The sequence below is a fragment of the Sander lucioperca genome, chromosome 8 (genome assembly GCF_008315115.2).
Source record: "Sander lucioperca isolate FBNREF2018 chromosome 8, SLUC_FBN_1.2, whole genome shotgun sequence".
NCBI lineage: Eukaryota > Metazoa > Chordata > Actinopteri > Perciformes > Percidae > Sander > Sander lucioperca.
In genome coordinates, this window is record NC_050180.1 from 37727304 (window position 1) to 37754996 (window position 27693).

The 27693-nt window shown below is 41.7% G+C and overlaps 1 protein-coding gene and 1 long non-coding RNA gene across 8 annotated transcripts in view; one reads left to right on the forward strand and one right to left on the reverse strand.

Annotated features, from left to right (window-relative positions):
• sema5ba (sema domain, seven thrombospondin repeats (type 1 and type 1-like), transmembrane domain (TM) and short cytoplasmic domain, (semaphorin) 5Ba) overlaps nt 1-27693 on the reverse strand; it is a 198142-nt gene that overhangs the window by 12399 nt on the left and 158050 nt on the right. For 4 of the 7 annotated variants that reach the window (XM_031324031.2, XM_031323963.2, XM_031323827.2 and 1 more), the window contains 9 exons: nt 21147-21264; nt 20525-20709; nt 18837-18980; nt 18006-18153; nt 14738-14963; nt 13527-13739; nt 4479-4649; nt 1561-1635; nt 923-1060 (listed from right to left, as the gene is read on the reverse strand). In XM_031324031.2, coding sequence (XP_031179891.1) covers nt 923-1060; nt 1561-1635; nt 4479-4649; nt 13527-13739; nt 14738-14963; nt 18006-18153; nt 18837-18980; nt 20525-20709; nt 21147-21264 — 1418 coding nt within the window. Of the gene's footprint in view, nt 1-922; nt 1061-1560; nt 1636-2263; nt 2502-4478; nt 4650-13526; nt 13740-14737; nt 14964-18005; nt 18154-18836; nt 18981-20524; nt 20710-21146; nt 21265-27693 lie in introns of those variants that run through there. The other 3 variants (XR_004109298.2, XM_031324087.2, XM_031324146.2) reach the window with 3 other exon arrangements.
• LOC118495624 lies at nt 17975-26518 on the forward strand. The gene is made up of 3 exons (XR_004898108.1): nt 17975-17986; nt 22489-22495; nt 26463-26518. It is a non-coding gene; the product is annotated as an uncharacterized LOC118495624 (long non-coding RNA).

Consider the following 27693-nt stretch of genomic DNA (forward strand, 5'->3'; position numbering starts at 1 on the left):
ACAAATAGTGTCCTAAAATCACAAGCTGCTGCTTTCGAATGATGCTGCCAACAAAGATTTGGCCTAAAGGAGGACTAAAGAATTGTGGGGGCTGAACCTGAAGCTGCCCCCAAAATTACATGGGCTGACCTCGCAGAGACGGAAGCCAACAGTGTGTTTGGGTAAACTTGTAAACCCTCAAATGGATGACAAAGCAGTAAAAACGTTTAATCGTAATAATCACATGTAGTTAGTTTTTTTTTATCTGCACAGTTAAAACAGTTAAAATTAATTATTATAATCATTTAATAAATTGATTAGGTGATTGTAGGGCTAGGTAACAAATCAACGTTCCTAATTTTCAGTGGAATTGTATTAATGATGATATGATCTTATCAGATCTAAACATTTATGCTGTCAAATTCAATGATTTAGAGCACGCCCAAATTAAAAAAGTTGTAGTTTTTGTTTGACTGAATGGTTTGGTCACATCTGCATACATTTTGCATATCATGAGTATCAAGTGAATATTTTTGGTCAGACAAAACAAGCAACTTAAAGACAATTTTGAGCTCTGGGAACTTGAAACTTGAACTGGCCAGTTGCTGTAAGCATTTTTGAAAAGCGCTCAAGGCTAAACTACCAGAACGGCAAGCACATGTACTTTGCTTTCCACGTGAAAAGATACAAACTTGCATGTTTCTATTTAAAGGCATCATACAGTTTGTCCTGACTAAGGCAACCCAAAAACATGATAAAGCAAGTAAGCATGCATTATATTTTGGGATATTCAGGGCTGCAAAGGAAACAGTTTGTACCCTCAAAATCCTGGCAAGAGGATGTTGCAATCGAGAAACGTTTTAACCGGCAACCTCAATCTGTTACGACAACTTTGAAGGAAGCTGCACAGGTACAGTGTGTATCTGAGAGCTGACAGACTCACCAGGTATTTCATTGCAGTCTCTGTGCTGAGTGCTGTTTCCGACACAGGGGGTGTTGGCCTGAGCACCACACACCCGACTCCTCATCTGCAAGCCTGAATCATCACAGGCTGACCACAGCGACCAGGCCATCCAGCCACCTAAACACAGACAAAAGAACAATCAATACAAACCCAGACAAACACAAAGCCGGACGCCCTGGAAACCAACGCGCCCACCCAAGCTGTCACCACCCGCGGCCGCTAACCTTCCCAACCAGCCAAACAGACCAAACGCACCAAAAAGTGTTTGTGATGTAAACAGGATTGGAAGAGTAAACCCATGAAGAGTTTGTTTAGTGCATAGCGAAGATGTTTGTCTCCTGAGCCAAGCTTTAGTGCCGTTTCCCCGCAGTAGCCGACCGGTAAACAAAGGCTCCTACCCAAGAGGAAAAAGAAAATTCCCAACTCTCAGCTCCTCCCTTTGAACCATGCACTTGCTGCACTCTTTCACAATGTATTAAAAGCACTCAAAATAAAGGGAGCACAGGCTACTGCAATGAAAAGCTAATGAAAAAGCTGGTTTGTTATTCAGGGTGCTCTCGAGTGTGCAGTTTTGGCAAATAGTGCCCAAGTAGAGACAGTGAACAGGCCTCTTTTACCTTTCCTATCAGTCTGGTGCTCACTGACAGGCTGCTCAGTCTCCACCAGCTGCTCCCTTCTTGCCACACAACCATCTAGACACACACAACACACCAACCACCTCAAATGTGTTTAATAACTGTGCACCACTACAGCCTACTTTAATTGCTTCATTTATTTCCATTTATTTTTGTCAACCGTATGACCTGCAAGATCGTTCGTTTGAGTCAGAAGCAATGCCACCAGGCCTGAAGCTCCTCGTTAGTATTCTGTCCCTACAGTCCTTCCTGCTGTCCTCCATTACTGGTGGAAACTTTAATCAAATGACCTGCGACAGAGGCATCAAATATTCCTGTGACTGACAGCCAGCTTGGCTCTAATTACGCATGCAGAGAGAATGGCGGCACCAGGAGGACCCCGATAGATGTCTGATATTGTGCCTGTCAATAAAGAAACGGATGAAGAGATGGATAGGGGCTGGAGAGGTTGTTAGTAGACAGTTGATTGGCAAAGGCCTAACAGGACATGTTGGTCCACGCCAAACAGGAAAACATTAACCTGATAAAGGTGGCTGATTAGCATCTCGGCAAAGGGAAGAAAAGAAAGACAAAAAGCCATTTTCCTTTCTTTGTAATTACCAGGGAGGCTGACTGTAAGCATTTTTCTCAGCGTGACTGACAGCTTGGCTGATTCAAAATGAAAAGCATCTGAGGAAACCGACAGTTAAGAGGAAACAACTATTTAATTTGGACAGAAAGCATCTGCACTACAAAACAATAACAAAACACAATCTGAAACACATACACCTCCCAGACAATGAATATTTGTCTGGGCAATTGTGGCGACAAAACGTTGAAGGCTGTTTGATATTATCTAGAGTTGGGCTGAATCCCTTATGAGTGATGCTGGACTTTTTTCTCCTCCTGGATTAGCAGGCAGATCTCATGAATATTTCAGTGTCCTTGTGGCAGCAGAATGGGAATAGAGAGGGGAACACAGAGGGCGGTGTTATACATCTCACATCTCATCATCATATGGTAAGAGACTTTGGGGAAAGCATGGCTAACCTCCAAATCAAAGAAAAAAAAATTGAACACCATTAGAACTAATTTAATTTCAACCCAACTTTGGCATAAGCAACTTGTGTTTGTAATTTACTTTTTTTATTGTTATTTTACTTTGTAAACTTATCGTATAGTTTATGTTATACTAGTTATGTTATTAATGATCAGTGCATGCAAATGACTTAATCATTTTCTCACTTACCTCTAGTGGTATCTTAATATTTTTGTTTATATTTATCCAGGTTTTGAGATGTCTACCTCTAAAAGTTTTGTCTCTTGCCCAGCAGCACCAACAGAAATTAATGTGTGTTGCTCACAGCATTGAAAAGTTACATTTAAAAAAATGAAATAGCAATGTTTCTTTCCAGGTATGTAACAGTCCAGAAGAAAACTGCTGACTGTGTTCTAGAGGACTCAAACTTATTTACAGTCCCTCCAAAAAAACGCGATTATGTGATCGCATAATACAATGCATAATCAGCCGAAGTCCGCATATTTATGCGGGGGCCGCATTTTTTCAAATACGCTGCACTTTCGCCGCATAAATTGCCAATTTCTGCACAAAATATGCGGGGCTTGCATGATTTCATAATCCCCGCATTTTCGTTGCAAAAAAGTCACATATATCTTAGCAGAAAGTTGAAAAATGTTGCGTTTACTTCACACAAGAGCAGCCATTTTCGTTCGTTTCGAACGTTATGAAGTGACGTAATTACGCAACGTGAACATCATCGAAAAGCTGTAAACCCTGTGATGAAGCCATGATGAAGCCGCAGTTTTTGCAAGTTCCTGCAATTTCATCGCATAAAATTGCATAAATATCCCGCGTATTCCATCACATTTTTTAAGAAAACATGCCGCATAATCAAGGATTTTTGCCCGCAACAATCACAAAAAAACTTCATTTTTCTGGAAGGACAGTATTTACAGTTATTAAAAGGTCCAAATATGAATTTGGAACAATGCCAATCAATATTGAAAGACATATTAAAGTTAACAAAAGCTGATTGATAATTGATTTGCAGGTCGATCTAACACTAATTCTGGAATGTTTCATGGAACAGGTTTCATGCCTGGAGCAGCATACAACAACAAAATTCCATTCACCTCCCTAGTAAATTGTTGTTATCCAATGCACACCTTGTAGACGTAGGAAAATCATGTCAAAGAAAAAGCAGTAGAGGTTGGACATTTGTCAGGCATTCTTGACAAAGTTCCATGACTAAAACAAGATTGATGAAAGCAGAAATATCAGAAATGAATACCCTGAAAGCTGGGCAAATGAAACAGCATGCCTTTAGAGGAGGGTGAGAAAAGACAGGGGCTTTGTTTGTAATTTGGGTTAACTTGTTCTGACATGTTACCCTGTTTTGCACTAATAAACTAAACTTTTGTAACTGTTCTGTTTAAAAAACTGTTCTTTTCTCAAAAAACTTGTCAGTTAGACGTACACGTGATAATGTCTTGTTTGCTTTTTAGTACCAGTTTCAAACATGCACTCTCATGAACATTCACACAAACATTTAAAACTTCAGACTCATTAAGTAAGACTTCCTATGTTCAGTTCAACAACACAAGTACAGTAGATCTCTTTTTAAACCTTTCCAGAGAGGTTGCCATGGAGCTCCAGTAGCACGGCGAGAAACGACACGATGGGAGGATGGCTTGTTTTCTCAGCATGAGTCTGTTTATCTTTTCATATATCTAAGACCTGCTTTATTCATTAGGAAAAGATGAAAGAAGCAATTTGGCAAATGGTACAGCACAGAAATGACACAGTGTGAGAGACGATTGCCTGCCTGGAGGTGTGATGAAAGGACCCCAAGCAGTGGCAACATGACAGAGTTAGATTTTGAATTTATGTGTGACCTTACCATCGCAGGTGTGTGTGTTACACAGGGCCTCTTCAGTGTGTAGTCCGATGCAGATGTCCCCTCCATTAGTGGGTGCAGGGCTGTTACAGGAGCGTGTGCGTTGGTAGTGACCGCCGCCACAACCAACTGAGCACTGAGACCAAGACGACCAGCAGGACCATGCACCTTTTACTGTAATACACACACAATGGCCATTTTAATGGTCAGTCTTTAGAGACTTGCATCACAACTTCAACCCGTCAAATGGCCACCAGATTTTCTCATACACCCCCAATTTGCCTCTTAATATAAACTTAGCACAAAAAGTAAGGGAATTTGTGTTTGGTAGATAATTTCTCTGTGGTAACAATGCTTTTTGGCAATAAATCTTATACCATTGGAACGCCTGTTTAGTTCCCTTTCAAATGGTGCCCCATTTGTTTGAACATGCATTTGTGGGATGAGCAGCAGCGCTGAGTATGTGGGTTGTGCCCATGAAAAATTTGCCAAATCTTCTCTGCCAATGCCAAACAGCTTATTCTGCCATTGACTCGTTTAGTGTTTGGTGGATTTGATGATTGAAGTTTGAAGAAACAAGACATATTGGCAATTTAACAATTTATTCATTTCACAAACAGGAGCCTCAGTAGCGTGTGGAAGAACCATACACAGACAGATTATTTTGCTGTTGTTATTGACACTTGTTTTGAACTTCTGGTACCCCCAGGTGCAGCACCTGTGAGCATGGGCCCTACTACTGTAAGTACAGCTACAATCAGTAAGTGTCTGCTCCAAGAATCGGCATGCCGCGTTTGACTGATCTGGATAGGGCCCTTGCGATAGGGCAACTTCAAGCTGGTGTTCCGCAAAACCAAGTTGCGGCATTATTTGGAGTGAGCCCTAGTACCATCTCCAAACTGAAGGCCAAATTCCATATAATGGGGGATGTCAAAGACAGGCCGCGAAGTGGGCGTCCCAAGAAGACGACACCCCAAGAAGACCATTTCCTCACCCTGTCAGCACTAGGGTTGGGTATTGTTTGGGTTTTTCCGATACCAGTGCTAAAGCGATACTTTTAAAACGGTGCCGGTGCCTAAACGGTGCCTGAACCGGTACTTTTTAATAAAGTTAAAAAAAGAAGAAAAAAAAGAAGGGTACTAAACCACAATCAGCGACATTAAAGAACGGCTTGTTTATTGCTAAGGCCATATGGTCAAAATTAAAGATTTCATAATAATGTAATAACTATAACTTATAACAATAACTTATTTCACCAGTAAATTGCTGTTGAACGACAAAAACAACCACCAGATGGGAAAAGGGTATTTTACAATAACTTTGAATGCACCACAAGGCTACCTGTTTTAAGTGAATGCACCGTCTGCGTTGTTTAATTCCGACAACGGCAGCTGCTGCGCTGCAGAGCAGACTGTTACGTCCCTGTGTTGGAATCCTCTACAATGAAATACAGTCACACTTTACACTGTTTAACGTTAGCTGTCAGCATTTTAACCATGTTTAATCTAGCTGCTAGCTAAAGGTAGGCTAACGTTACCTGCTGTCGAGTGTAGTGTAAAGTCAGGCACTGAAATGAGGCACCGAATTTTTCTTTCTTATTCGGTCTCGTTACTACCGTTTACATCGGCACCGGTGCCCTATTGGCACCGCGTTTCGGTACCCAACCCTAGTCAGCACTTAGGTGCCGTAGGCTGTCTTCTACAGATTTGCAGTCAAGGTTTGCAGGACGATATGGTCGACGGCTCTCTGCCCAGACAATCCTGAACAGACTGTACGCAGCCAATCTCCGGTCTCATAGGGCTGCCAGGAGTCCTGCCGTGACTGCCCTTCACCGGCAGGCCCGTTTGCGCTGGTGTTGGCAACACGTGCACTGAAACCTGAACATGTGGAGGAACGTTATGTTCAGTGATGAGTCCAGATTCTGCCTACGGCAGTTGGATCATAGGGTCAACGTGTGGAGAAGACGCGGAGAACGCTATGCTGATTGCTGCACTGATAGAGTAACACCTTTTGGTGGAGGCAGTGTGATGGTGTGGGGCGGCATCTCCCTCACTGGAAAAACGACTCTTGTCATCATTGGAGGCAATCTCAATGCAGAGAGATATAGAGATGAGATTCTGCAACCAGTGGCAATCCCATATCTCCACAGTCTGGGACCGAACTCTATCCTCCAAGATGACAACGCTCGCCCCCACAGGGCGGGGTTTATCAGAGACTACCTCCAGAATGTGGGAGTGGAGAGAATGGAATGGCCTGCCAGCAGTCCTGACCTCAAACCCATTGAACACTTGTGGGATCAGCTTGGGCGTGCTGTTCGTGCCAGAGTGACCAACACAACCACATTGGCTGACTTGCGACAAATGCTGGTTGAAGAATGGGATGCCATCCCACAGCAGTGTGTGACCAGGCTGGTGACCAGCATGAGGAGGAGGTGCCAGGCTGTTGTGGCTGTGTATGGTTCTTCCACACGCTACTGAGGCTCCTGTTTGTGAAATGAATAAATTGTCAAATTGCCAATATGTCTTGTTTCTTCAAACTTCAATCATCCAATCCACCAAACGAGTCAATGGCAGAATTTGTGCTAAGTTTATATGTCTCTCCATGGACATACATTGCACCATATTCTTGATCCAAGCACCAATTGTAGATGCCTCCATTTTCTTCCAGATGAGAGCCATAGTTTGCCTGTCAAATCAATACATTTATATTCTTGGGGTTTCAGATTCAGATTTGGTGCAGCAAAATCATATTAGGGTCAAGTGGAATATTCACAGACAAGATGAACATAGTTTTATTGATCTCTATTATGCACTTTTAAATAATTGGACTTTGTGTAGACCTTTATCACAAGGCTGGATGTATCCATGACCAACCTGTTGGAGCCTAGCTGGTGAAGCTGGCCTAAAAGAGACTTACTAACTTACTAAAATAATGGATGTCCTACAAACAATAAACACATTCTGTCTGATCGTTCACAGCTTTTACTTTGTCTTCATGTGAAGTTATACACATTTTCCAATCATTTTTCTCTTACTGGGCCCTACTGTTGCACACACATGCTTTTTTAAGACATGTTCCCACTATCTATGTTCTACTGTTTTAATAAATGTCTATTTGGGGATTTACTCTCTTTCTGATCATATCCTACTTTGTCTTTGCTTTGTCCTATCTTACTGTTGCATTGATTTAGTCTTCCCATAGGGACCGTTAATGTTTAATCTGATCAAATCAGAAGAGCATAACTGACTAATTGACTGGGTGGTTGACTGGTTGATGACGGAGAGAGAGGAGCCGTTGCCAGGTAACGTCACAGTGCTGCAGAATTCTCTATTAGCTGAGTAGATTAGTGTGACAGAGAGTGAGGCACGCTGTGACCACTTAACTCTGACTAGCTCTCACAGCCAGCCACCGCTCTGCCTGATTGACTTTTTCACTAACTCATGGTTTACTTGAGTGTCTGACTCACTGACTACCTGACTGACATACTGTTTTTCTGACTGTCTGCCTGTAGTTCTGTGTAGCTGATTTATGTTGAGAAATTTGAATTTGAAAGCTAGGAAACATGCTATCCCCGACCTCCATGTTGTTGTTTGGCTGATCACGAACACCAGAAACCTTCATTTGAATTGGACCAAATTTATTGGCAGAGCTGTAGACTCGAGTCACAAGAATTTTGACCTGGTAATGTTCTGAAACAATGAAAAACTAGAACTGCAAGCAGTTATGACGGGGCCCAAGCCACCCACGCCAGTCGGCCCCGACGCCCCAGGGAGTGCGCGAAAGCGGAACCCGAAGCCGGGCGGCGGGGAGGCAAGCGTCGGTAAATATCGAGAGGCACGAGCCGCGACGTCCACGGTACGTTGCCGTTGCAAACGTAGCGGTCAACAGTTCACCTCCACGCATATACAGACTACCTTTAACAATGATTTATGGATAGGATTGGAGATGAAAAGTTTAACTGACACGTTACCGCGATCAGCTTTGTGGGAAATTAAGAATCAATGCCACCGACATAACCAATCACACTATGACAGACTCTCCACTTAGCACCAACTGCAATGTTTAATTGTAAATGAATGTAGCCTACTGGCAGTCTGGCACACGTGGGTGCTCAGTATTTTCATCGGCGCCTATGAATGGTGTTGATTTTGGATTGAAAAAGTGAGAGAAAAGAGTTGCATTTGTCCACTGTGAAGGTTGTGGAAACTTTGTCAGGTGGCTTAAGAAGTTTGTTTTTTGTAAAAAACCAGAGGAGCACGCAAAAGCGAAAACCAAAACGTAACGTAGGAGGCAAACATCAGTAAATATTGAGAAGTGTGAGCTGCAAGGTCTGTGGTACATTCCCATTGCAAATATGTCCTTAACATTGAGTCAAAGGGCCAAAACACGTCTACGTTTATTATAGCGCCCCCTAATGGCCGATCTTCGCCAAATTTAGTAGAGAGCCTCAGAGCGGCATGCTGAACGAGCATCACAAGTTTCGTGTTGATTGCATTTACTGTGGCAGAGATATTGCAATTGCAATTTTCCCATTTAAATGCATTGAGTTATTGGCCAAAACAAATAAACGTTGCTTATAGCGCCCCCTAAAGGCCAATCTTCGCCAAATTTGGTACAGAGCATCGTAGTGGGATGTTGAACAATGATCTCCAGTTCTTTGCTGATAACATTTCATTTGGCCGAGATATGATATGATACGTGTGTGGTAGCTAGCTATGAAAATTTGTTTGGTCGTCAAATGCGCATACTTTAACGTAGCAAAATTCCTTGAGTAACTTTTGGTCAGTTCTATCTGGAGATGCTACGTACCAGGTTTCGTGCTGATCCGTCGCACGGACTAGGACGAGTTCGAGAAAGTTGGTTTTGGGCATTGCGCGATATTGCAAAAAAATATTTTGAGCGGAAATGGCCGTGGCCTATATCATGTGATTCAGCTTGATTCAAGTAAGATGTGGATGTAAGGATTTCTAATATGTGATGTGTGTGGGACTTAAAGGCACAAAAAAAACATAATAGCGCCACCTAGTGGTCCACATGTGTAATTCTTGGTAGGTGTGGTCCAAGACCCATTGTCTATCTATCACATTAGTGTAAGTAGTAAATTTAGACTTGGGTCCCATAGGCCACGCCCACTTTGACCCCTCAGTACCCCACTCTAGGGTTGGCCTCAGGAGTGGCCCTAGATGGTACCCAACAAATTTTGTAAAAATCGGATGAGCGGTTCATGAAATTTAAACGTTTTGTACTTGTAGCGCCCCCTAGTGACCAATTTTCGTAAAACACGTAGGGGACCTTCAGAGGGTCATGTCAAACAAGAATATAAAGTTTGGCGTTGATGGCATTTATTTTGGCCGAGATATGGCAAAGTTGGTGTTTTTCATAGTTAGCTACACAAATCTATCAAAATTATTTTTACTAACTTTTTGTCTGGCCCATCTGGAGATGCTGCCTGCCAAATTTCGTGCAAATCGGTTGCACAGTCTAGGAGGAGTTCGAAAAAGTAGGTTGTTGATAAATCGCGATTTTTCACGCATTAAAGTTTAGGCGGAAATGGGCGTGGCCTATATCACGTGATTCAGTTGGATCCAGGGAACGCGTGGATATATGGTTTTAAAATGTCCGGTGTACTAGGGCTGTAGCGATACACTAATCTCACGATACGATACGATACGATACAGGATATTCAGCTCACGATACGATATATATCACGATATTCAGCCAACGATACGATTCGATACGATTCGATACACTTACATAATTTTCTGAAAGATTTAAAGGGGACAGTGATTTTGGTGACATCTTGTAAGTGTTCCATTTTCTTAGATTTAATAATTTGAACTGAAAACTAAAAACATCAATTACATAATATATGTCTCTGACTGGACAGAGAATCTACAGCTTGCAAATGCTGGACAAAATGAATCAAAGATGTGTTGAGAAAATTTGTTCCATTTATTGAAAGCTTACAAGCCTTTGAAAAGTAAATAAAGTGCAGTATTGCAATTAACAATGGAGAGTTAAAAAGTGCAGCAAGTGGCTTGTTCTGAACAGTTTCTTTGACAGCTTTTTTAGCATGACACTGAACATATGAGGTAGCCAGTCTAGCCACCAGGTAAGTAAACTAGTACCATGGCTTCTCCTTAGAACACACCGAAGAGACGCCGACTTGAGCATACGCTCTGCGCGTGCGCGAAACGTAATACGTCTCCATAGCAGCAGGCGGCGCTGCTCTGTATTGTTTCCGTTAACAGTCTGATTGTTTCCCAGAAAATGAGAACCGGCAGCTGATTGGACGAACGCGTCACGTGGTTCTTTTTTCTCCGGAAATTCACAGCCAGACTGTCATGGTGGCTTGTTCAGAATACAATCTCATATTGTACTAAAATAGTTCACCGAAACGTGTTTCTGAAAACATTTTAAGCGACAAATAGGCCATGCAGTTGCTGAATCTGTCTTCATTTCAGATCGACAAAGGTCAGTTTAAAAGATTTTCGTCAGATTTTGAGAGGCTCACCCGCTCGCCATTTCCGGCTGAGTCCCGACTGCCCTGTCTCCGACTGAGCATGTCAAATCAGCCAAAATGAAGGCTGACGGCTCCTCGGACGGACGACGGCACGGAACACACTGAACAGACTCGAGTCACTGACCTCGCCAGACGGACCGACGGCCGATTATCGGCTCTGTGTGTCAGCGGTCAGCGCCCGTAGACGTCGGCGTCTGTGTAAAGTTAGTACGGGTAACTTGCTTTACAGCGACACTAGCGGCTGGCTGACCAAATCGCTCTTCCTGCAGCGCGAACGGGGGTAAACACGGGGGATTTGAAAGGACTTATGTACCGATACTCGCGGCTTAAAAATCGATTTATATCGCAGAATCGATAAAATTGCTCAGCCTTACGGTGTACGGTGTAGGAGTTATAGGGCCAAACACGTTTTCTGCTATAGCGCTACCTAGTGGTGGAAGTGCGTGAATTGTTGCGCCTGAGGTCCTTGCGGAGTTTGGGGCCAGTCCTGAAAATGGCAACCCCCCACCATGTACAGTTTAGGCTGCAGTCGGAGTTTTAGGCGGAGAAGAATAACGAAGAAGAAGATTAATCAGTAGAAAAACAATAGGGTTCCACAGCCCTGCTGTGCGAACGGCATAGCTTTGCTATTGCCAGTTCTTGCAGACTCGGGCTTGGACCCCTAATAATGACAGCAGGCCTTGCAAAACTGCACACCTTACACAGTATATTTACTTACAGCAGACTTCAAAGACATGATTTACGACTCAAGACTAGCTTTGACAAAACTTGAGACTTGACTTGGACTTGACTTGGACTAGACTTGGATGGAACTGAGACTTGAATTGAATGACTTTAGACTTTACTTTGACAAGAGGTGACATGAACTTACCCAAGACTTAGAAACAGCTCTTTGGTTGAGTGATTGATTTAAGAGCATGCCATGTTAACAAATGAATATTAATTATTTTTTTACTGTTTGTTGTCTGCAGGGATATCATGCTGGGAACTGGAGTAACAGAATACAAACTTTACTTTAAGGGCTGTTTTATTTTTTTAGGTCAGAAGTTCTTACAATGAAACTCATAATCGAATTCAGGCTAACTGTGACTTACCGACTGACTCAATGTCTGTCTGCCTTTTCACACACACACACACACACACACACACACACACACACACACACACACACACACACACACACACTATTCATTTCAATCACGGCAATCTATATTGCCTCCGTCCTCTCTAATCTCATCATCAATTACTATTTTGCACTCATTCTCTCTGTTGTCACTGGCCTTGTCCTTCTCACCTGCGTTTTCTTTTCTTTTTTTTACCTAGGACAGGCGCAGTGAGACTGTACACGTGACACTCATGGCAAAAGGCTTCCTGATTGGTTGGGGAAGTAACCAAGGCTGCCTTGCCTGGGCTGTGGTTGCATGTGTCAGTTGCTAAGCTAATGGCCCTGGATTTCACGTGGATAACAACTGACATTTACATTTTAAAGTTTATCTTTTTAATAAATAAATACACTACAGGATTTGATCAGCTTTGCACCAACCAATCATAAATCCTTAATTCATAAGTTACCAGTGAACCAGTTACCATGAATATTTCAGCCAGGCTCTTAGGAGCTTTTTCTAATGCCAGCGATTGTGTCAATGAGTGTGTGTGTGTGTGTGTGTGTGCGTGCGTGTGTGCGCGAGCGTGTGCCTGTCCTCAGTCTGGTTTAATAAGTGTAGCCTGTCAGTGCAGCAGTCTGTGGTCAGCAGAGCCCTAGGTCAGCTGATTATGGTTTGATGAGTAGTTTGAAATAGATAACTTCATTTGTCCCTACACGGCTGCAACTGCTGGTAACCATTAGCTAATGAAGCTAATGATCGATCCACTCAGCAGAATTTTACTACCACCATTGACCTTCCTCCATCTCTGTCTCTATCTCCGTCTCTCAGTGGGGGTGGTGATGGTGCAGTGGATATGACACATGCCTTTGGTGTGGGAGACCTGGGTTCAATTCCCACTGTGATACATTGACCAATGTGTCCCTGAGCAAGACACTTAACCCCTAGTTGCTCCAGAGGCATGCGACCTCTGACATACACAGCAATTGTAAGTTGCTTTGGATAAAAGCATCAGCTAAATGACATGTAATATAATGCATGTATTTACTTTATGAACCCATAATATACTGAAGAAGTTAGAAAAAGACCAATAACTGACTTTATCTGTACTCTATTTGAGTGTTTATAACTTCACGCATTCAAGTTGTATTAGAGAGACTGTTGGAACGACATGATGGTAAAAACCAGCACAGTTTTAATATCTTCAAACTCATCTGAGGCTGCCAACTCGCATGAAGTTCTCTAAAGACTTTGATTGATCAGTATGTCCCTTAAATCCAACAGCGCCAGATATGCAATTTAAGTAATAAAAAAATGTTTTTAAAAGAAAAATCAGAATAAACACCAATTCATTTTCATTTTGTTTTTAAAATAATGAGCCCTAAATAAGCATGAAGATCATGTTTTTGGTGTGTCTGTACTCACCAGGACATGCCTGGACATTGCAGTCCTGGTACTCCACAGGCGACCCACGGCATGCAACAGGGGCGCTCTTCCCCTCTGGTCCGGCGCAGCTTCGCCGCCGGGTACGGTAGCCTTTGGCACAGCTCTGTGAGCAGCTGGACCAGGTCTCCCATGATGACCAGCCAGCACCCGCCACTCTCACCACCGGTGTCTTCAGGAGCTCCTCGACAAGGGCTACAGAGAGAAGAAAGAGCGAGTAAAAAGGAAAACAGTTCCAGGTTAGATTAAAGTCACAGAAAGAAATATATGCAGTGCTGTCGGATAGAGAGAATTTAAAGAGAGATGTGAAGCATGGAGATTCTTTGAGTGTCACACAGTGTATATGACTTTGCCAGCAGGCATATTTCTCTGCCTGTCCTTCTCTCAAACTCTATCTGTGTCTCTCATGCATCCCACAGTTGACTGCTGTCGGTGTTTCATCACTTTGTCAGAGTCGATGCGGCCCCCCACGAGGCTGACAGGGGGAGACAAGTAATCGATTCAGGAGAAGGGAGCATGAAAAAGGCACCAGTGGAGAGCAGTGGACCGTGACACTGTAGCTCTCTCTGTGTCGGTGTGTATATGGAAGTGCTGGACTGTGACCCCGTCACTAACAGCATGTAGGGAAGCTAACAGGTCTAACGGGAGCGCCCTTTCAACATGTCATGCCAGTACTGGAAGAAATCTTAGCACGCTGCTGCCTTCTCACTGTGTTTGTACAGAAGAGAGTATTTATGTGTTTGGTGACTGTGCAGTACTGTATGTGTTTCTGTGTACAGATAGATTCAGATAACTGATTATCTGTATCTGCTTTAATGGCCAATTCAGTGTACACAGAATAGATATACAGCTAAAACAAGACAGAAAGCTCAACAAAGGTAAACAAACATTTGACTACTAGGTACAGATAAAAGTATGTATATAAAATATATATATAATATATATACAGTAAGACAATAGTGCAAATGGTGCTGGAATGATTAAAGAATTATTAGTATAGCAGGTTGCTTATATACCTGAGGTAGGTGGATATGACAGTATAAACAGTATGTTATTTACCTGTTTAAATGGTGTATTTGACACTATAAAATATATACTTTACTTGTGAGGTGGGTGCTTGGTGTTACAGTGTTATTGCACATTATGGTATTGACATTTCCCCACACATGCACTAAAAAAGCTGGTTAACTTACTATCTGTCTCGCAGGCTGCTGTACCATCGTTGGGACAGAAGCGTGTCTCCACCTTCCTGCGTCCAATCTGCAGCTCGTGGGGATCAGACAGGTGGGCCCGGCACATGTAGCGCATCCTTTGCTCCTGACGAGCTCCACCCTGAGTCACATTGACAGGCATCCAGGGGGTCCAAGGTGTGTTCCTCTTTACCTCTGGACACGCTTCCAGGTTACAGGCCTTGTACTCCTGAATGAGAAGGTGGCAGAACTCAGGGGTGCAACGGCGTACATTTTATTGTGTGAATGCTGATTCAGCAGTACTCACAGTATTGTTATCCGATTCTTCTGTACGATTTTCGGTCACCTACTACTTCTGCATACTGTCAGCTACAGCTTGATTTTTTTCTACATACCATACAACGACTTTTTAATGGCTTTTTTTCAACATACTGTATGACTTTCACTTTTTCCGATATACTAGGGTTGGGCGATGTCCCCTAAATTGGCAGTTGACGATGCTCACATAAAACATGGCGATGGACGATGATATCGTCGTCGGGGGGGCTGGTAGGGGCAGTTTTTTTTACAACTTGACCTACTTTCACTTAGCTAACTACGGTGCAGTAAAGTCAATCAGATGTCCGTGATCTGTGTAACAACAGTACAGTGGGACGTTTGCCTTCAACAGAGCGACAGTAATAACCTAATATACCATCATTACTGAGATTAAACTACATTCTCGGTTATGTTTGCACTGAATAACGCATTCAATAAACAGAAACATAACTCTTGCAGCGCACATGAACAGATGCGCAACCATTCCCGGCTCACACATAAAATAGCACCCTCGTGAATTAGCCTACTGTTGCTAACGTACATTCATAAATCCTGTATAACATCGTCCCGTACCTACAGGACATCAGACTTACTTATTGATGCACGTACACAGTATTGTCGACAAACTTATGAGGGGAGAAAGGAAAGTGATAGCGTTCCACGTTAACGCTTTTTTCTCTCTCGCTCGAGACCGCTGTGTCCAACGTTACTAGCAGGTAAAGCGAGTAGAGTAGATATAGGGGAAAAAAGAGCTTCCACTTAAGGGGCGGCCATCTTGCACCCTGCGCAGCACAGCGCAAAGCCCGACGCAAAGCCTGAAGCAAGTGTCTTTGCTAGTTTAAGACCGACGCACTTGTCAATTTCCCGTCCAGCGCCCGCGACTAGGATTAGTGTGTGTCTGACACGGTGGGGCGCGTGGCATCACGATGGTGGCTCTCCATTGACGGAGAATAAACTTTACCCCCCTGAGTGCATCAGCGTCCTTGAACTAGAGTGCGGCTACCCGACCCGGGCCGGGTTCGGACAGATATTTAGAAATGATGTTTCGGGTTCGGGTCGGGCTCGGTCACATCTGCGCGATAAGGCATTTGTTGTAAAATGGTGCTGTGGCTCCTTTAAGAGAGCTCAGTGCCTCTGTGTGTGTGTGTGTGTGTGTGTGTGTGTGTGTGTGTGTGTGTGTGTGTGTGTGTGTGTGTGTGTGTGTGTGTGTGTGTGCGTGTGTGTGTGTGTGTGTGTAAAGTGGGCAGAAGAGAGATACAGAAAAAGGAAACAGACGTGTAGATGCGACCGGAGCAGAGTTGGGGGAATAAGTTTAAGTTTTGTACACAGTGTGTGAGGTGTCCGAAATAACCCCCAGACTGAAAGCCAAGTTCATTCATTTGCTCACCAAAAACGGGATTCCGACGTTATTCATTTTATAACGTCGGCCCTGGAGGTAACGAGTCTCCCCTGGTTTTCTGACCACGGTCGGAAACAAAGCAATCAGGAAAGGTTAACAACATTGAACATTTTAAATTAAACAGCTTGTTAACGTGCGCTTCTTGCCCCGTGTGCGCTGATGCGCTCATCTGTTGACATTTCCAAATTCCTTCCTACAGTTGCTTAATAAAAGCGGGCTTTCCACACAAACAAACGTACACGTGTCATTAGCATGAGGAAAAAAAATTAGATTTTAAAGATGCAGTAGGTAAGACTTATAAAACTAACTTTCTGTCATATTTGCTGAAACTGACCCAATGTAGAACTACATTAGGCAGGTAATTTAAAAAAAAATTGGCACCACCTACAGCCTGTAGTGTGATTTGCAAAAATCCACAGCTCCCTGTTCAGATCCTCCAATCAGGGCCATTCCCACTTTTCCATGTATTCTCACTATTTCACCTTCTTCTTATGCAGTTATGCCAGCAATCCAGTTAGCTGTAGCAATTTAGGTTTTCAGCATTCACAAGCATTTTCTGCAGGAAATGCATTTTCTAGTTCATACTTTTAAACTAAGACTAAATGTGTAAAGCCCTGCTAGAAGATTCTAGATACAAATCTTTGATTAAAGAACAGTGTGCTGATTATTTTGCTTACTAGCAATGTTTGTTTTAGGGGTGGTACTTGAGAAAAGGCCATGGGGTTATTAAAATCTAAAGGGCTCATCCTCTGGTAATTTGTCTTCTAGATTTTTATATTTGTTGTGTACATATGGACATTTGGACTAATGGTGGTGGTAGAGGGAAGATCCAGGGGTCACTAGGATAAATAGAATATATCATTGAGGAGTTTGATGGAACTCTGTCCCATTAGTTTTAGAGATATTTGTCTCAAGGTGTTGATTGAGGTGGATTTTTTACATCAATCTTCAAAATGAGATACATTTTATACCAATCTGACTCTAGGTAACATGGCAAACAATGGTGTTTCCTGTTCTGTTAATATAAAATGCACAACTATTTGTACTGTGTATGGAGATACTGAAATAGACATTTTTCTTTTTCTGTTGAAAACTGAACTCCAGGTGGTCCCCAGAGACTCTCAATCATCACACAGTGACAAAAACATTTTGTATTTTTCAAAATAAAAAGTGACATTTTGTTTTTGACGTCACTGACTTCATTGACATTTAAAAGACCTTTATTTTGTAAACAACTAGGCTAAATGTGGACATGTTATCACTGTGCTGACACCAGCTGAGCCATTCACTGTCAGGAGAGAAAAGCTGAAATCTGTCTGTATTTATCTCTGCTGTCATTATCTGCTCACCTTTATAATTATTTACCGTCACTTTGTTAAAGTGCCTCCAACACAGAGTATCAACACATATAGATTAACATTTTCTTACAAAGCCAAATGTTGGCTTACAAGTCTACAAGTTCTGTCGGAGGCAAAGAGATGGATTCTACTGAGCTTGACAGATGTTCTTCTGTCTTTGTTTGTTTATCTGGGTGTGTATTTGTATGTTTCCTACCAGTGCACATCCTGGGCAGCTGTTGCCATTCTCACAGGTGCGGACCCTGGAGTGAACGCCTCCCCCGCACGCGGTGCTGCACTTGGTCCAGGAACCCCACGGGGACCAGAAGATAGGCTGAGGACAGGACACCCCTTCATTGCAGAACCTATGGAAATGGCAGTGGTGGGAGAGGAGGTGGCGGAGTTTGAGAGGATTGATTGTAACAATAATACAATAGCAGTGAAAGTTGTAGACTTAAGTCACAAAAAATGATGAATTGAGACTTGAATTAGACTTGACCTACTCAGAACTTGATTGTCTAAACCAACCTTTTTGAAACTGAGAGCTACTTCATGGGTACTGAGTCATACGAAGGGCTACCAGTTTGATACACTCTTCTGAAATAACAAATTTGCTCAGTTTGCCTTCAGTTATATATGATTATTAATGATTAATGATAGTCATCTATGTGAAGACACTGATCACGTTAATGATTTCTCATTATCAATAATTATCAACAATGACTTAACAAGGTGGGAAACAGATAATATCAATATTCAATTTTCATTTTTAGAACAGGCCTGAGGGCTACTCATGTGGTCCTTGGGGGCTACCTGGTGCCCACGGGCACCGTGTTGGTGATCCTTGGTCTAAAGAGATATTAAAGCTAAAGCATTCAAGTCTCAAGTGACCATCATACCATAGTACTGATAGGTTGAATATGAGGAGGGAGATTCTATTGTAAGATTCTATCGAGTTCATTATTCGATTGGAAAAATGCATTTGAATCATTGCAGTCTTCAGAGAATCAAAGTGTGGAAAGTAACTTTATGAAATACTTATCCTCACCTCTCTTCCCTGCTCGGCCCCACACACACACGGCCACCATGTCTGGGTGAGGGGTTGTTACAAGAACGCTGGCGAAGCTCGAAGCCCGTACCACAGGTCGTGCTGCACTGTCCCCATGACGACCAGGGCGTCCAACCTCCATTTCTATGGCAACAGACACATGGAAAAGTATTAGCAACCTATTTCATATTGGTTCCAAAACCTCCATAATTATTCACCAGTGCTTTTAGTGTTATTCTTTCACAGGATGTTCTCCAATGCTAAAGAGAAGAAAAAAAGCGCCTTTTAGCTTACTCTAATCATTACTCTGATTCTGAGCTTCTGGAAACAGAAATGCAAACACACACACACACAGGGAGCCCATTCTGACTGGGAAACATTCATTCAATTTGCTTAAGTGCTATGTTCCTGGGTAGCACTTCTCATGATTTAATTGCCACTTTCTGCAAAAGCACAATTCAATTTCGACACCAAGGATTAAATCTGGCATAGCTATCCGGTGGGATGAAGGTGCCTAAGCTCTTTGTCTGTGCTCTGCTCTCTGTAAGGCTGATTGGCCAATTCCCCTGCAGACAGAGCCAAGGAGAGGTGTCACCTCGATGTCACATACATTTTCTAATAAAATCCCTCACGTTCATGATCTTTGTCATGTTCTGTCAGAGCGTAAATTGAGCCCTGAGGTGGATGTTTCAAAGTCATTGATTGCTGTTACAATAGCAGTTTAAGAAATTAGAAATTATGTGATGAGTTCTCATTTGCAAAATGACAGGCTTTATGTGCTCAATCATAGCATTATAATAATGTGTAACTTGACAATTTCAAGTGTACTGAGCCATCACTCACCCAACCTAAATGTGCACTATGTTTTTATTTATGATCTACTGTAGATTTTAAGCTAAAATATAGTAAATCCACAGCTTCAGCTTTGTTTTAGACAAAGCATGTTATTTTGTTGCATCAGAGTAACAGTTAAAACACAATAAAGAGAAAAATAAAATCAATTTAAAAAGTAAAATAAAACATAATAAAATACAAATAGACAAAAACAAGAACAGATGAGAAATACAGTTTAAAAGAAATGTATTTTGCCCCGAGGATGCTAAAGAATAGATTTTAAAGTGATGTTGCAAGTTTATAAATCATTTAACTAACTGGGAGTGTAAAGATTTAAGAACAGGATTTAATGTGCTCTGTTCTCGTGGTTCCCTGGTATTTCTGAATGTGCTGCAGTGTTCTAATTATCATTTTTAGGAAGACAGGACAAGAGACTGTTAAAGATAATTTACCATGCTGGAGATAAGGTAATGAATGAGTTTCTCTAAATCTTGTGTGGACGTAATACTTTTAGTTCTGTTTTTTTTGTTTTACATAATAAAAAGGCAGATATAGGTACTGTCTTGAGGTGACATGAAAACTGGTTTCATAACACCAAGATTTCCAACTTTCTAAGTTTTTACTCGTAGTTCTGCCATCAGCCTTTAGAATAACATTGAGTCTTTCCTCCTTGTAAGCAAATACAATAATTGTCTTATTGTCCTTTTTTTCATTGATTGAAAACATATTTCCAACTAGCGCATTCATAGTTAAATTGTAGTCGTCATATTATTATTTCTTAATACCATAGGCCTGCGATTAAACGCATGAAGAATCAATTGATTATTGTTGTAAAAATATTTTTCTTTCCCTACCTCGAGCAGTTGGAGACTTCAATGCTGGGGCCCTCACAGTTTTTGCCTCCACATCGAGGGGCAGGGCTGTCACAAGACCTGGAGCGACACAAACAGGAGCTCACACCATCCACACCATCATCATTGTTGCAGGGTTGCCATGGCGCCCAGGTCCCGAAGCCACCATTGGTGGTTTGGTTACGCAGCTGGAAAACAAACGTCAGCAAACGTGAGCTGGGGCTAACTCAACCATTCGACACTCAGCGCTCAGAGTTTATAGTACAAGTAGTTTTAGAGTTGTGCTGCCAGACAGGACTTTTACTTCTAAGATGGAGAGAGAGTTTTCAGAGGATTAAAGGGGAATACATTTACTGCAATTCACTTCACTTTAGCCAAATTCAATCCAGTTGATCTTAGTGCAATCTAATCCATTTCACTTCAGTCCAATTCACCTTCCTTCCTTCTTCTACTACTCCTATATCCTGTCTGACACACACAGACGTAGTTAGTCATGGATGATACCAACCACTAGGAGATGTGAACGATTACATCATCGGGGCGCCCGGGTCTTACGGGTCCCATGACAGATGTGACGCCGTGTTAGCCCTTCTTACAGTAAGTGCTGCAGTAACGTTACTCTTACCGGACAAACAGTGATGTTCTGCTTCCACTGGCTCATGTTGGAGCTGTCCTCCAGTGTGGTGCATCTGCGCTGCCTGAAGTCCCAGCCACAGTAGGGATCCCTCGCCTCCAAGCACAGCCTGCAGGGGACAGGAGAGAGGAGGAGGGAGGAAGACTGCGTTATCAGCAAAGTAAGTAGTTTAATTGTTTAATTAAGACAGTGCACATTAAGAACATAACGTAAAATAGACTTTTTGTCTGACTAGCACATTTGCTATCTGTTTTCCCTGGACAGATGTAACAATCACCCTTAAATAGCAAAAATAAATAAACTTGTTCAAGAAATATCTAAGTACAACTTTACGCCCAGTTTTAAAGGGGCTGTCCTTGAAATACTGAAAAAGAGCAGGCTGGGACTGTCTCCACTCACAGACCGTTCCCCAATACGTTAAATACCTACGTTTATGCGGTCGGACCGGCTATCAAAACAAAGAACAGTGAAGAACAGAACAAAGAACTTCATATAAGAGTTACGTATTAAGCGTTGAGTACAAATCAACGTTTTCACAGATCCTAGATACAAAATTCACAAAAGTTTCTTGAGAAAAAAGCCAAAGAATTGCCATTGCAATGGACACAAGAAATAGAATCAATTGAAAGTAAAATAAATGACTGTATGTATAGAACTAAAAAAAAGTGGATTTAGTGTTATAATAAAAAAATAGAAATGCATAAAATTAATCACGCAAAGAATTCATAAAAAAAGTTATAAATACTGTAAAGTCAAAGCCAGGGCACCACTGTCTATGATGAAGACATATCTAAACACAGACCTACTGTACTATACCATACTGTACATGCAATATAAAAAACAAAAAAATGACAGAACCAGACTTTTCTGTGCCATGTGCCTCCCTCTATTCTCACACAAACAATATACACGGTGCATCACCCAAACAGATTAAATATTTGTAAGCTCCTCCAGTAAAACAGAGGCTTAATGATGGATAATTAAATCTAAAGCTGTTAATGACTAAGCTAAGCTGCCAGAGCTGATCTGGATGCCTCAGGAACGCAGGAAAAAGGCATCAACCGAATAACCCATATCTCTCTCAAAGACTCCCCTTCACTTTCTGTCTCCCTTCCTCTCCTTGATATCTGCCTTTTGTCTCTCTTTCTTTAACTATCCTCCCTCACTCTGATCCTACTGCCTCTTCTTCTCCACTCCTTCACACAGCATTGTAAGAGTCCTTCCTCCTCTCTCTGCATTCAACTGAAAGGAGTGATTCTTCTTGTTGTTGTGTTTTTTCTTTCCTGGCACATATACTTTCCCGGTTTATTTGAAGAGCCCTGTAGTGTTTTAGCCTGGAGGTTGAGGAATCTCCAAGTGTTGATACAGCTCTCTGTGCCAGGTCTGGGGCCCCGTGGTGAACCCAAGGTTGGCTTAGATCCAATAAAGACATTACTGCTCAGCCAGCACATCAGAGGTGACCCCACAGACAAAGAGCAACAAGCAAAGGAGGGAAAAGAAGAGAGGCCATGTTCTCTGGTGATCTGTGACACATATGGAAGAGGATGACTTCCTTCATTCACCGCTAACCTTCTTTAATTAAGCAACACTATTACAGCAATGCCAGATGCAATCTCCGATACAGATGAAACAATAATCATAATGAGGTCAGCCACAAATTCACAGTTCAGTGAACACAATAGTTCATTTGAAATGGCGGAGGGAGGAGTGTGTTGCCATTTTCATTCAAGGTCCATACCCACACACCCACACACACACACACACACACACACACACACACACATAGTGCATGGCACTATCTTTGTGGGGACCCGTCATTGACATAATGCATTCCCTAACCCCTTACCCTAACCATCACAACTAAATGCCTAACCTTAACCCTTACCCTCACCCTAACCATAACCTAATTCTAACCCTAATCCTAAAACCAAGTCTTAACCCTCAAACAGCCCTTTAAACTTGTGGAGTCCAGCATTTTGGCCCCACAAAGCTGTCCGGACCCAACAAGTATACTGTATTCCCGGTTTTTGGACCCCACGAATATAGTTAAATAACAACAACACACGCACACACACACACACACACACACACACACACACACACACACACACACACACACACACACACACACACACACAGATCAGCTAAGCGGAACAATTAATGTGTGCAAGGATGGAATATATAATGTTGGATGAAAGGGAGAGGTGGGAAAAATTTGAGGCCTAATTAGCTCTGGGTAAAGTGTGCCGACAGGCAGACTGGAAGGCTTCTGACCTCAGGGAAAGAATGGGTTAGTCCTGGATTCACCCTGTTTGCAGTAATTAAGAAAAAATGCTGATCAAAATATGAAAAAAGAGGAGTACGACTAATGCCGTTCATGGTGTAAGCTCTAAAGACCAGAAGAAAATGTATGAACTGGAAAGAAATGCTGAGAAATTGATTGCAGTGCAGGTGAGGATAGGGGTTAATGATGTGGGGTAAGATATGCACACAGCTGCAGGCACATGTAGCACAGACACCTAAAACACAAGGTATGCTAATACTTTGTCTCAGATCTGTACTATACTGCACTGTATGGCCAAACGTTGCATTAGATGGACAATGCAACACATTAAATAAAATTGCAGATGATGGTGAGACAGCTAAAGAAAAATCTTGAAAAACAAAAAAGGTATTGAATCTTTGACAAAACATTTTGCTCTGTCTTTGTTAAGTTTAATCAACAGTGGCAGTTGGATTGACACCAATACACATTGCATCATCAATCAAGTACATTGATTTCTTTTATACGAACTGCAAAAACTGCATAGTATGACATACAGTATATAGAATACATAAATTATTCTGCTGATATAATATGACGAATTGGGACACAGTGCAGGTTTGAAGTCTCAGTATTTTCTCCAATAATTTCCTTCACCTAAGGCCATTTAATAAATAAGGATTTACTATTGGAGAGAAAAAAGGCATACCAAGGCGTTTAGCTCCTACTCTGAACTTTCTGCAGCTGCATAAAACACCAGCCAAGCACTCTCAGTGCCTTTCTGTTGTGACGGCACGCTGTTTTCCAAAAACAGGACCGCTGTAAAAGTCAATTAGAGGCAGCGTGGGCAGTGTGATGGGAATAAAAAAACTAATTTCTGTAACAGACAGTGCAGAGGGATGTCAGCTCGGACAGGAAGCTGAGTGTGCAGATAACACAGGAATGTGAGGGATCTAAACTGTATGAGAGATAGAGAGTGTGTGTGTGTGTGTGTGTGTGTGTGTGTGTGTGTGTGAGCAAGAGAGAGAGAGTGTACATAATCAAGTGTATTTTCTAAATACCCCCCCGTCTGTGTACACTGTGTAGTGGGTGTGTCTTTGTACTGTGGGTGTGCCATTATGTGTGAGAGCATCGTTTTGACAAGTCTGCAGGGAACAGGCTGATATTTAATTCAGCAGTGTGCATGCCCAGTGGCACACTATATCAAAATAGAGAAGCCATGGAAGATGGCCGGTTAAATTTTAAACAGACAAGCGGCAAAACCCACAAGCCTATATAACAATATGTCTAGTAGAGTAGCATTGGAAGATAAATCTGCCAGATTCTCTATGTGGGGGTGTAATTGGCATTTTAAATAGTTTGTGAATGCTGTAAAAACCAGTGTCTCCTTTTATTACAGGCCCTTTAACAACTAGACATTAAAACAATAGTTCACCTCGCCTTTAATGGCAGGCCGTCAGTGTATAATTGCAAATATGATCACCAGAACTGATAAATTATGGATTGGAATCAGCCATTATTAGCTGTAGCGTTGACACTCTGGAAATACATTAGCAAAGGCTGTCTGGAGGGTCTGACTCAGTTAAACATATGTCTGCATACGCCGGCCTCTCTCCATCTCTCCACATAAGCGATGGTATTTCTTGCAGCCGCTCTCAGGAGACCACCAGTGACAGGCTCTCAGTCCTCATCCTCTCTCCAGGGGAGAGAGCCCATCCCTGGGGCTTTTTTCCCCGCTGTGCTGGGCTGAGTTGGCCATTTAGGAAGTCTGCTGATGATGAATCAGAAACACAGAGAACTCCTGCTAGCACTCAGCGCTAATAAATCCAATTAGGCCCAGTTGGAGCCAGCCTGAAGACTGATGGTGCCGGGTCCAGAAAAAAATCAGGAAAACAAAAGTGAGATGGCTGTCTGCCAAAAATGCCTGCTGTTCTCCAATGTAAATTTTAGCCCCTACTGAATAAAAAGGAGCTGCATCATCACCGAGAAACGATGGGAGGCATAGACAGGCTACAAGATTTTCTGGTGCTTTGTGAATAGAAAGGTGCTTTACAAATAAAATATATTATTATTATTAAGAAAGAGAGAGAGAGAGAGAGAGAGAGAGAGAGAGAGAGAGAGAGAGAGAGAGAGAGAGAGAGAGAGAGAGGATAAGAAAATATAAATATATTCAAAAGCAAGGAAATAGATGGCAGATAGGCAGGAAGATGGTAAAAGGAGAAATAGAGAGACAGAAAAATACACGAAACTGACAGAGATTAGACAATAAAAATGTGGACAGAGATAACACAAGACAAGAGATCCAAGAGAACAAAAAGCAAGAGAGGTGAAATTGTGAACAGCAGTGAAAAGCACTGCAGGAGTTTGATATAATTATATTAATTTAGTCAAATCATCTAAACCCAGTACTGAATCTGCTTTGCAGGGCGACACTCTTTTTTGAACCCCTTATTGACTATCTTTCAACATTTATAACCAATTAAAGTTATGAGATTCAATGGAGATATGTAATAAACTATTGTTTGAAAAGACTGAAGCACTACAGTTTTGGCAGCCTATTTAATGTTCACAACCTGTGTAAGATCTGAAATGTTGACTACATCTATCTGACACATTACAATAACAGGTGTAGCTTATTTACAAACCATATTTTTTTTTACAAATTACTTTAGCCAAATAATGAAGAGGTCCTGATAATAATTAGCTAAAGTCATGGATATGTTGTACATTAACTTCTTCAATTCCAACGACTGAAACTGTGGTGACACATCAGCTGGATTGTTTTAAACTAAGACTACCACTACCACACAAGATAAAACATCTTTCAGGACTTTGGGAGCTCTGTAGAGTTGTGTTTCAGAGTGGCATTTATTTTCCTTACAAACAATATTTGGTCAAATTAGGGATGTAACCATTACCAGTGTAACGGTAAACCACGGTACAAATGTTGATAACAATTACCGTTTTCATTTAAAATATAATTATTATCACGGTGGATTACCACGGTGTGGAAACCGCGTGTTCCCAGCTTCATCTGAGTCAAGTTGCCGCGTGGCCGCACTGCGTAGCCTACAGTGCGTTTCTTGAAGTTGGAATCATGGCGTAAGGAGGAGATGACAGCGCTCAGGACATTTATCAGTAGGTGTGTGCAAAAAAATCGATTCACATTCGAATCGCGATTCAAGCTCTACCGATTCAAAATCTATTCATAGAATTCCAAAAATCGATTCATATTTTTTAATAATATTTTTTTTTTTATTGAATGTCTACTGCAATCAAATGGGAAAAGTAACTACATTTACATACTGTGAATTGTTTTTTTAATCGAGAATCGTTTTTGAATCGAAAATTGATTTTGAATCGAATCTTGAGCCTAAAAATCTATATCGAATCGAATCGTGACATTTTCTGAATCGTGCACCCCTATTTATCAGCCTTGTAAAAAAGGCCATAGTAACACTTGCTCTCCTGAGATGATTGACCAATCAGTGAGTCATCGAAAACAAGAGTCATCGCTTTGATCTCCTGCCAATTACTCACGCTCAGACAGGAAAAGGGGACAGAACAGCTGTAAACAGACTTTGTTTCTTTATCATTCCTTTCCCATTGTCGGACTTGTTGAAGTCTTGTGTGTAGCCCAGAACGTAAGTTAAAACTATTCTGTAGCTTGCTAAACTGTCATGGGTTTTACTGCCTCGTTATCTGTGTAAACGTTAAAGCTATGTTTATTCATATTTCAATAAGCTACGATGTGGATAAATTTAGCCCGTGTTACATTTACGTCGGACATTTACTTGGAGAGAGAGAGATATATTATTATATATATATATATATATCGCCTTGATAATATTGCTGTTGCTGTGTTTCTTATTGCATAGCTGATAGATGTGCAGATCGTTTAATATTACTTGTGCAGCCACATGTTGATATTCAGGTTGTGTTAGGGCAATTTGGTAGCAACATGCAATCACCAGTAAACAGACTAGCCTGTGGAGCCACATGTTTAGCTATTAAAGGTGTATTACACTTTTTGCTCTGTTATGGATATGTGTGCTGTAATAGATGTGGCTTATCCTCAGTTTGTGTTACTGAGCAATATGTTACATTTATGTTAATTATTACAGAGAAATTAATGTAATTCTTAGTATTGTTTCTTGTTATATGCTGGTGGCTATACTATTTAGTTTTGGTAAATAATGTTCATAGTAAGTCAGATGCTAAGTCAGATGCTTATTAATGTGCATTATTATTTGCTTATATTTCAGAACCACATCC